The sequence below is a fragment of the Alligator sinensis genome, unplaced genomic scaffold, assembly GCF_000455745.1.
Source record: "Alligator sinensis unplaced genomic scaffold, ASM45574v1 scaffold996_1, whole genome shotgun sequence".
In the NCBI taxonomy this organism is placed as follows: Eukaryota; Metazoa; Chordata; order Crocodylia; family Alligatoridae; genus Alligator; species Alligator sinensis.
This window is the reverse complement of record NW_005842581.1, coordinates 105,291-115,733: the sequence shown is the minus strand read 5'-3', so window position 1 is coordinate 115,733 and position 10,443 is coordinate 105,291. Positions and strand designations below refer to the sequence as shown.

The following is a 10,443-nucleotide window of genomic DNA, read 5'->3' as shown; positions in this document are numbered from 1 at the left end:
GGAACCATTATACTTAATTCTGGGCTTTTAATTATGTTCTGGAAACCAGTTGCCTAGAATTTGGATGTTGAAGCACTGAACTCATACAAGTTTAGCTTTTTTTTCCCCTTTGATCTTGCACTTACTCGCTGCCCCTGTATGAGGTCCATCTGTTTCTGTTGCACTATATTAAGTGCATAGTTTAGTGTGCCTGGGTCTTGGCAGGATCAAGGCTTTAATGATCACTTATCAGTACCTTAGTAAAGTTACATTTTTAAAGTCTGATTTTACTTTTAACTAAAAATGTCTTCTGCATTTATTTCATATTGGATAGTGGTAATGGGTAAAGTTTAGTTTTTAGCTGCTTTAATTTTATCACAAGTTCATAGATATTAGGGGCTGGAAGGGACCTCACGAGATCATTGGGTCCAGCCCCCCTGCACTTGGGCAGGACTTTCTTCTTTTACTGTATCATTAAAGTAAATCACAATTTTTTTGTCAAATAGTTAAGATTTTTCTGTACTAGCACAGGGATGCTCAACTTCTGGCCCACTGCCCAGATCTAGCTCATGGAGCTCTGTGATCTGGCCTGCGGTTCCCAAGGGTCTGGAAATTTGGCAGAGGGGAAGCAGTAGCAAAATTAACATTGCCACTGGTTCCCCATTACCAGATTTCCAGGCCCCTCAGGCCAGATGATATGGCCTAGTGCACAGGATCTGGCTGGTACTTTGGGCACCCCACCTCAGTTCCAGCTCTGAATCTGGTGCAGGGCTGGTGCCTGGGCCTGCATACATCAGATCAGGGCCACAGATTGACTCCATACCACTTATTTGGTCTATGGGGCCACAAGGTTGCATACCAATGTGTAGTTGGTCCGGCACTGGGGTCCTCAGTCACCCCCTGGCTGCCACCTGGACCCCACTTTGCTTGTCCCCTCTGGCCTCTCAGGGTCCCACACTGTTGTATTTCCTGCCACAGCTTGATGTTATGATTGGACAGGGAGGCTGCCTGTAGAGCCTGGGTGGGCAATTATTTGGGCTGGAGGGCCCACTTAAGGCGTTTTGGTGAACTGTTTTAGGGATGGAGGGCAATAGATCTGGTCCTCGGCCATCTTTGTTCTGCACCCACCGCTGGAGGCACTGGACAGTGTGGGTGGGGTCTTCATGAAGACTAGCCCAGGACTTGTGTGCACAGAACAAGCTTGGCCAGGCAGATGGGATGGTGCCACGGGTGGGCAGGGAGCGGGGTGATGACAATGTAGGGCTGGGGCCTGGGGAAGAGCTGCGATCAGCTCCCCGCATGTCCATACACCCCTGCCTGCGGAACTGGTGCCTGTTGCAGGGACATGCGGGGAGCAGATTGTGGCTCTGCCCTGGGTTTCCCTCCACTTTCTGTGGGCTAGATCTGTTTTGCTCACCCCTGCTCCAGAGGGTATGGGGGTTTGGGGTCTCAGGCTAGGCCAGGCTGGGCTGAGGCCTTGGCCCACTTTACTCTGGTTGGGCCTATTCCACCTGAGATTTGCTATCGCAGGACTGTTGGCTCCCGGGCCCCAGCTCCAGCCATGCCATCGTGGGCTTTGGGCCCCTTGGCTCCTGGTTGTGCCCTCGTGGGCTCTGGGCTTGTGCCCCCAGTCTTTGCTATCCAGTACCACAGTCCTTCTGCTAACAGCAGTGCTAGACCCTTCAAAGGGTCTAGGTCAGGAGCTGGTGTGCCCTTGGCACTCTTCGTCTCCTCCACCTCTACAGCTACAACCTGATCTCTGGAATTTAAATACAAACAAAAAGATATGATCTTCTGCTCTCAAACAAAAGGTTCCTTACCATGTGTTAACACTACACCCTGGGACAGCTACTGTGTAAGGCTCCAAATTACTTATGTGCATGTCTGGTGCTTCAGAGGGTTCCTGCAGCTTCCCTGCAGCCTGGAGTCCTCCTTCCTTGTCCCATCAGGCCCTGTTCCTCCCTTAAGTTCTTCTTGCAGCTAGCAGGGCCAGACTGCCTTGCTTGCTTCATGTCCTGGGCTGATTTTTCTCTCTTGGGTGGTCACCTGACTCTCTACTTCTGTCCCAGGCCTGTCAGTCACTGGTTGTACTATGTTGGTCACATCTAAGGCAGGTGGCCATTTTATTCAAGGGCCTTATAGATTCATAGATTGTAGAGTCGGAAGGGACCACAGTGGATCATCGTGTCCAACCCCCTGCCCCTGGCAGGAAAGAGGACCGAGGTCAGATGACCCCAGCCAGGTGACTATCTAGCCTCCTCTTGAAGACCTCCAAGCTAGGTGATAGCACCATCTCTCTTGGAAGCCCATTCCAGATCCTGGCCACCTGTACTGTGAAAAATTTCTTCCTAATAATCTAACCTAAATCTACTCTTGACTAGTTTACACCCGTTATTCCTAGTCACTCCCTGGGGCACCTTAGTAAACAGCGCTTCCCCATTTCCCCGTTGACCTCCCCTAATAAATTTATAGGCGGCCACAAGATCTCCCCTCAGCCATCTCTTGTGAAGACTGAAGAGATTCAGCTCTCTCAACCTCCCCCCGTAGGGTCTATCACGAAGGCCACTAATCATGCGAGTGGCCCTCCTCTGGACCCTCTCGACATTTCCTGTGTCCCTCTTGAAGTGCGGCGCCCAAAACTGGACACAGTACTCCAACTGCGGCCTGACCAGTGCCGCATAGAGGGGGAGCATCACCTCCTTTGTTCTATTAGTCGTGTACCTGCTAATGCACGATAAGGTGCGATTGGCCTTGTTGATGGCCTCCTTACACTGCTGGCTCATGTTCATCTTGGAGTCAATTTATGACTCCAAGATCCCTCTCTGCCTCCAAGCTGCTGAGGAGGACACTCCCTAACCTATGTGTGTGCTGGGGGTTCCTCCTTCCCAGGTGGAGTACCTTGCATTTATTTTTATTAAATTGCATCCTATTTCTGCCTTCTGTCACTATCAGTTTGTCCAGGTGGCTGGTGATGGCCAGCTGATCCTTGGCTCCCCCTCTTCTTCAGTGATCGGGTAGGAGCCCCATAATGCACTGTACTAGCAAAACAATTTTAAGAAAAAAACTTTGAAAAACCTGTTAAGGTTTTTTTTTTTTTTTTTTTTTAATACGTAAACCAGATTCCAGGTTAATTTTGACACATCAGTTTAAAAGATGCATATTTAGCAGGTAAAGTAAAAGCTTTGTCTAAGCTTAGAGTTTGGTAAATTTGGCATCTGTTTCTTCTGCTGCTGCTACATTTTGTAATTTTTACATTTTCTTTCAAAAGTAATTGTATATTTCCTGTAAATGTTTTATTTATTGATCAAAGGAAAGTGTTTTTTTTTTTTTGGTTGCATAATGTGAATCAGTCTAGTTTGTTGTTTTAAGTGTAAAAAGCCTAGTAAAAATTGACAAGAAGCAGTTTAAATACTTAATTTATTATCTTAAAAGATAAATTTATTTTTCTTACCTAAGCATCTTTCATGTGCTTGCTAGTGAAAAAGTCACTTATGTTGCATAACATTGATTTTTAAATTGTAGGTCTAATTTCCCTCTTCCCAAATATTTGTTAAAAGATGAAACAAAATATTTATAATATAACTAGTTTTAAAGAAAATGTTCTTTCTTTTTAGATGTAGATGTAGACGCAGACACAGCAAAGAGTACGTCTCAGTCTTCAAAAAGACGTCCTACCGATGAAGTAGAAGATGAAATTCCAAGAAAAAAGTCAAAGAAAAACAAGAAACACAAAAGCAAAAAGAAGAAGAAGAAGAAGAAGAAAAGGAAGAAAGAAAAAAAACATAAGAAGCAGCCAAAGGAATCAAAATTGAGTGCACAGCATGGAGGACATGCGGACTTACAACCTGCTTCTCACTTGAAACCAGAAAAAATGATTACAGAACATGGAGACCATGCAGTTTCAGATCATGCCTGCCACATGCAGTCAGAAGAAATGAGTTCAAAAATAAGTGAAGAACATGGAAGACATTCAGGTATAGGACTTGTTTCTCATTTGCTATCAGATTCTCAATCTCTGGAAAACCTTCAGAGTGAAAAAACAAACTTGACCATCAGTGATACATGCAGTGCATTCAGTTTACAAACTGGCAAACTTGATCACCATGAAGAAAATGCTAGTATAACTACAATTAAAGATTGCACTAAAGAAGAGCCAGCTAAAGTAAAGCAGCTGAGTGAACCTCATGAAAGTATGTCTCATAAAGCTGTTAACATGAGTGAAAATGATGTACCTTTGACTGTTGATGCTGAAAGCGGTACTTCATTTACCAGTAGAACTAGAGTTGCTAGTAAGTCTGAAATTGAAAAAGATTTGGAAGCTGCTTCAACTTCTGGGAGAATAAAAGCACTAGAAGATTCAAAAACTATTCTGAGATCTGTGAGCACTGGGGAAACAAAAGATTCAGAAACAACCGCAGAATCGGAGGCCACAGCACAAATGAAATACCTTGAAACGACTCTAAAATCTGTGACTGTGGTGGGGACACAAATTATGGAAACATCTCTAAGATCTCAGTCTCTGGGAAGTGATGTGGTATCTATGCCAAAATCTGTGGCTGAGATGGAAGTTTTGGAAACAAGCCAAGGACCTGTGCATGTGGCAGAGGTGAAACATTCAGAAGTGACTACAGGTTCTGCACTCATGGGAAGTATGAAAGATTCAGAAGCAGCCTTGGAGCCTGTAATTGTGGCAGGCACAGAAACATTCTTGGAATCAGTGACTGGGGAAGCTGAAGATTCTGCGCACATAGGGGACATGAAAAATTCAGGTAAAGTTCTGGAACCTGTTGCTGTCTTGAAGTCTCCGGAAGCAGCCCTGGCAGCAACGGCTGTAACGGAGGTGAAAGGCTCAGAAGCATCTATGGCATCTGTGCATGTGGGTCATAGGAAAGATTTAGCCTTGAAATCTATGGCTATAGCAGATGTTTTAAAAGCAGTCCAGGAACCTGTGTCTGTGATGGAAGTAGAAGGTGCAGAATCAACTCAAGAATCTCTACAAATTGAAGAACTCAGAGATTCAGCTGCAGCTCCAGAGCTTATGAGAGGGACAAAAAATATTGAAACTACTTCAGAATCTCCAGCTATAGTTCCTGAAGCAACCCTAGAAACTGTGCCTATAGAAAAGGTGAAAGGCCCAGAAAAATCTCTGAAAATGAAAGGAGAGAGTGCTTCAGTAGTGATCCTAGAATCCTCGGCCAGGCCAGAAGCAAAAGACCCACAGTTAATCCATGAGCATATGGCTACAGTGGAGGCTAAAGTATTGGAAGCAGCTCCTTTGTCACTTGAAATGAAAGGTGTGAAAGTTCTAGAAACAACCTTGCATCCAATGGCAAGAGAGAAAAGAGTTGAAACAATTCCAGTATGTCTGCAAATGGATGATATAAGAAACTTAGAGGCAGCTGCAGGAACTGTGACCATGGCAGAGGTGAAAAGTTTGGAAGCAACTTCTCTATCTCTGCAAACAAAGGGTGTCAGAGATTTGGAAGGAAAACTAGGCTCTGCGGGTGTGGTGAAAGTTTTGGAAGGAGCACTAGAACCTGTAGTTGTGGCAGCTGATTCAAAAGTGGCCTTAGAACCTGTGGCAGTGACTAAGTTTCCAGAAACAACTCTGCAGCTGCAAGGTGCAGAAGACTCAGAAAGTTCAGAGTTACCTCAGTTGTCCCTGCAAACAGAACACATGAAAGCTTCAGAAGTAGCTCTTGGGTCTGGAGCTGTAGCAAAGATGAAGACTTTGGGAGCAGTTGCAGAGTGTGTGGCTCTAGCAAAGGTGAAGGATTCAAAAGAAACTGTAAAATCTGAGGTCACAGCAGAGTCTAAAGATAGGGAGAAGTCAAACAAAAGAACTTTAATCTCTGAGACATCAAAGGTGAAAAGCTTGCAAACTGTTATGGAATCAAAGGCATCAGCAGAAGTGAAGCTTTTGGAAGCATCCAGATTTGAGGTAATGTCTGAGTTGAAAGACTTTGAATCAGTTGTAGAACAAGTGGCCATAGCAGAAGCCACATCTTCAGAACCATCTCTGCAATCTGAGGCGGTGGCAGAGTTGAAAGCTTCAGAAACAGCTATGGAAGTTCAGGCCATGGCAGAAGGAAAAAACTTGACATCTCTACTATCCAAAGTCATGACAGAAGCAAAAGAGTTGGAAATAACTCCACAGACTGAGGCTGTGGTAGAGGACAAAAATTTTGAAACTGCTCCTAAGTCTGTTACTGCCATAACAGACATGAGATACTTGGAACTTAGAACAGAATTTGAGACTGTGCCAGAGGTGAAAGAGTTGGAAACTGTAAAAGGCTCTGAAGCAGTTCCTGAATCTGAGACCATCACAAGGATGAAAGTTCCAAAATTGCTACCCATAACAATGGTAAAAACTTCGGAAGCAAGTTCAGAATCTCTGCCCTTGGTGGATGTGCAAAATTTAGAATTGGGTAGAGTCTGTGACAGTATGACTGTGGTTACTGCTGCAGAACCTAACATCATCACAGAGGCAAAATGTTTAAAACCTATTCCCGAATCTCTGCACACACAAAATATAAGAGATTCAGAAGCAGTTCCAGAACTTCTGCACACAGCAGTGGTAAAAGTTGCAGAATCAACAGAATTGGAGGTAGGAGAAGTGAAAAATTTGGAAGCTACTTCAGGATATGTGACTGAAAAAATAAAACCTGTAGAAATAAGAGATTCAGAAACTGTTCTAGCATCTGAAACCATGATGGAGGTGGAGGTGTTAGAAACGACTTCAGAATCTTCTATCAGAGCAACATTAAACAATTCAGAAACTATTTCAATGCTTAATTCTGAGCAAAAGAAAGATTTTGAAATGGCTTTAAAAGCAGAGGCTTTGGTGGAAATGGAAATGAAAGATTTGGAAGTGGCTCCAGAAATGTTGGGCACCGCAGAAGTGAAATGTTTGGAAGAAGTTCCACAATCTGCAGGCGTAACACAGATGATGGCATTGCCTTACATGAAAGATTTGGGAGCAGTGATAGGTGTAGAGGATTTCAAAACTTTACCAAGTCATACTGCAGATGTGAAAATTCCAGGCCCAGATCAAGAATCTAAGTTAATGGTGGAAGTGAAAAGTTTGGAAACAGTAACCGTTGCAGAGGCAAAAAATTTAGAAGCAACTACAGATTCTTTGCGTACAGCTCATGTGACAACTTTGGAAGCAGGCCAGAGACCCAAGGTACCACCTGTGGTAAAAGTCTTAGATGCAGCTCTGGGACCTGGACCTGTGTTGCTGGCAGTGGCAAAACTCTCAGAAACTGCTTTACGGCCAGGACCTCTAGTGCCAGCAGGTGCAAGAGTCTCAGAAACTGCCTCAGGGCCTGAACAAGTGGTACCGGCAGTAGCAAAAATCTCAGAAGCTGCTTCAAGGCCTGGACCTGCGGCACTGACAGAGACAAGAGTCTTGGAAGCCGCCCCAAGGTCTGGACCTGTGATGCCAGCAGTGGCCTCAAAGCCTGGACCTGTAATGCCAGCAGTGGCAAAAGTTTCAGAGCCTGTCCCAAGACCCGGGCCTGCAGCGCTGGTAGTGACAAAAGTCTCACAAGCTATCCCAGGACCTGTGGCACCAGCAGTGGCAAAAGTCTCGCAAGCTGCCCCAGGGCCTAGGCCCTCAACGCCAGCAATGGCAAAAGTCTCACAAGCTGTCCCAGGGCCTGCAGCACTGGCGGTGGCAAAAGTCTTGCAAGCTCCCCCAGGGCCTGCGGTCCCGGCGATGGCAAAAGTCTCGCAAGCTCCCCCAGGGCCTGCGGTCCCGGCGATGGCAAAAGTCTCGCAAGCTCTCCCAGGGCCTGCGGCGCTGGCAGCGGCAAAAGTCTCGCAAGCTCTCCCAGGGCCTGCGGCGCTGGCAGCGGCAAAAGTCTCGCAAGCTCTCCCAGGGCCTGCGGCGCCGGCAGCGGCAAAAGTCTTGCAAGCTGCCCCAGGGCCTGCGGCGCCGGCAGCGGCAAAAGTCCTGGCGGTGGCAAAAGTCTTGCAAGCTGCCCCAGGGCCTGTGGCGCCAGCAGTGGCAAAAGTCTCTCAAGCCCTCCTAGGGCCTGCGGCGCCGGCGGTGGCAAAAGTCTCTCAAGCTCCCCTAGGGCCTGCGGCACCAGTGGTGGCAAAAGTCTCTCAAGCTCCCCTAGGGCCTGCGGCGCCAGTGGTGGCAAAAGTCTTACAAGCTGCCCCAGGACCTGCAGCGCCAGCCATGACAAAAATCTCGCAAACGGCCTCAGGGCCTGCAGCACCGGCAGTGGCAAAAGTCTCGCAAGCTGCCCCAGGACCTGTGGCGCCAGCGGCGGCAATAGTTTCGCAAACTGTCCCGAAGCCTGGCTCTGCAGCGCCAGCAGTGACAAATCTCTTGGGAGCTACCCCTAGGCCTGGACCTGCGGTGCCAGCAGTGGCAAGATTCTCAGGAGCTGTGCCAAGGCTTGGACCCATGGCACCAGCTATGCCAAGGTTCTCGGTAGCTGCCTCAAGGCCAGGCCCCATGTCACCAGCAATGCCAAGATTCTCGGTAGCTCCCTCAAGGCCAGGCCCCATGTCGCCAGCAATGCCAAGATTCTCGGTAGCTCCTTCAAGGCCAGGCCCCATGTCGCCAGCAATGCCAAGATTCTCGGTAGCTCCCTCAAGACCGGGCCCCATGATGACAGCAGTGCCCAGATTCTCAGTAGCTGCCACAAGGCCTGGTCCCATGTCACCAGCAATGCCCAGATTCTCAGTAGCTGCCTCAAGGCCTGGGCCCATGGCACCGACAATGGCAAGGTTCTCGGTAGCTGCCTCGAGACCTGGAACTGCGTCGCCAGCAATGGCAAGATTCTCGGGAGCTGCCTCAAGGCCTATGCCTGTGCCACTGGTACCGGCAAAAGTCTCAGGAGCTGCCTCAAGGCCTGGGCCTGCAGTGCCAGCAGTGGCCAAAGTCTCAGGAGCTGCCTCAAGGCCTGGGCCTGCAGTGCAAGCAGCAGTAAAAGTCTCAGAAGCTGCCCCAAGACTTGGGACTGCAGCGCCAGTGTTACCAAAAGTCTCAGTAGCTGCCCTGAGACCTGGGCCCACATTGCCAGCAGTAGCAAAAGTCTCAGAAGCTGCCCTTGGGCCTGCAGCACCAACAATGGGAAAAGTATTGGAAATTGCCCCACGGTCTACAACACTGGCAATTGCAAAAGTCTCAGAAGCTGTCGCAGGGACTGTGGTGCCAGCTGTGGAAAAAGTCTCTGACACTGCCTCACAGCCCACAGGGCCAGCTGTGGCAAAAGTCTCAGAAGCTGCCCCAAAGCCAGGACCTGTGGCGCCAGCCATGGGAGAAGTCTCAGGAGCTGCCCCAAAGCCAGGACCTGTGGTGCCAGCTGTGGCAAAAGTCTCAGAAGCTGCCCCAAAAGCAGGCCCTGTGGCGCCAGCCGTGGCAAAAGGCTCAGAAGCTGCCCCAAAAGCAGGCCCTGTGGCGCCAGCCGTGGCAAAAGGCTCAGAAGCTGCCCCAAAAGCAGGCCCTGTGGCGCCAGCCGTGGCAAAAGGCTCAGAAGCTGCCCCAAAAGCAGGCCCTGTGGCGCCAGCCGTGGCAAAAGGCTCAGAAGCTGCCCCAAAAGCAGGCCCTGTGGCGCCAGCCGTGGCAAAAGGCTCAGAAGCTGCCCCAAAAGCAGGCCCTGTGGCGCCAGCCGTGGCAAAAGGCTCAGAAGCTGCCCCAAAAGCAGGCCCTGTGGCGCCAGCCGTGGCAAAAGGCTCAGAAGCTGCCCCAAAAGCAGGCCCTGTGGCGCCAGCCGTGGCAAAAGGCTCAGAAGCTGCCCCAAAAGCAGGCCCTGTGGCGCCAGCCGTGGCAAAAGGCTCAGAAGCTGCCCCAAAAGCAGGCCCTGTGGCGCCAGCCGTGGCAAAAGGCTCAGAAGCTGCCCCAAAGCCAGGACCTGTGGTGCTGGCCATGGCAGAAGTCTCAGGAGCTGCCCCAAGTCTTGGACCTGCGGCACCGGCAGTGGCAAAAGTCTCGCAAGCTGCCCCAAGTCTTGGATCTGTGGCACCGGCAGTGGCAAAAGTCTCACAAGCTGCCCCAAGTCTTGGACCTGAGGCGCCGGCAGTAGCAAAAGTCTCGCAAGCTGCCCCAGCACCTGGGCCTGTGGTGCCGGCAGTGGCAAAAGTCTCGGAAGCTGCCCCAAGTCTTGGACCTGCGGCGCCGGCAGTGGCCAAAGGCCCGCAAGCTGCCCCAGCCTGCCTCAGGTCTTGGCCCTGCGGCGCCGGCAGTGGCCAAAGTCTCGCAAGCTGCCTCAAGTCTTGGACCTACGGCGCCGGCAGTGGCCAAAGTCTCGCAAGCTCCCTCAAGTCTTGGACCTGTGGCGCTGGCAGTGGCCAAAGTCTCGCAAGCTGCACCAAGGCCAGCAGCTGCGGCGCCGGCAGTGGCCAAAGTCTCGCAAGCTGCCCCAAGCCTTGGACCTGCTGCGCTGGCAGTGGCCAAAGTCTCGCAAGCTCCCTCAAGTCTTGGACCTGCGGCGCCCGCAGTGGGAA

The 10,443-nt window shown here is 49.7% G+C and overlaps 1 protein-coding gene across 1 annotated transcript in view; it reads left to right on the top strand.

Moving 5' to 3' along the window:
• Positions 1-10,443, top strand: part of LOC112551738 (protein MLP1 homolog) — a 17,558-nt gene that overhangs the window by 6,522 nt on the left and 593 nt on the right. Inside the window, exons 2-3 of the mRNA XM_025214437.1 lie at positions 3,594-7,878; positions 7,942-10,348. Coding sequence (XP_025070222.1) covers positions 3,594-7,878; positions 7,942-10,348 — 6,692 coding nt within the window. The remainder of the gene's footprint in view (positions 1-3,593; positions 7,879-7,941; positions 10,349-10,443) is intronic.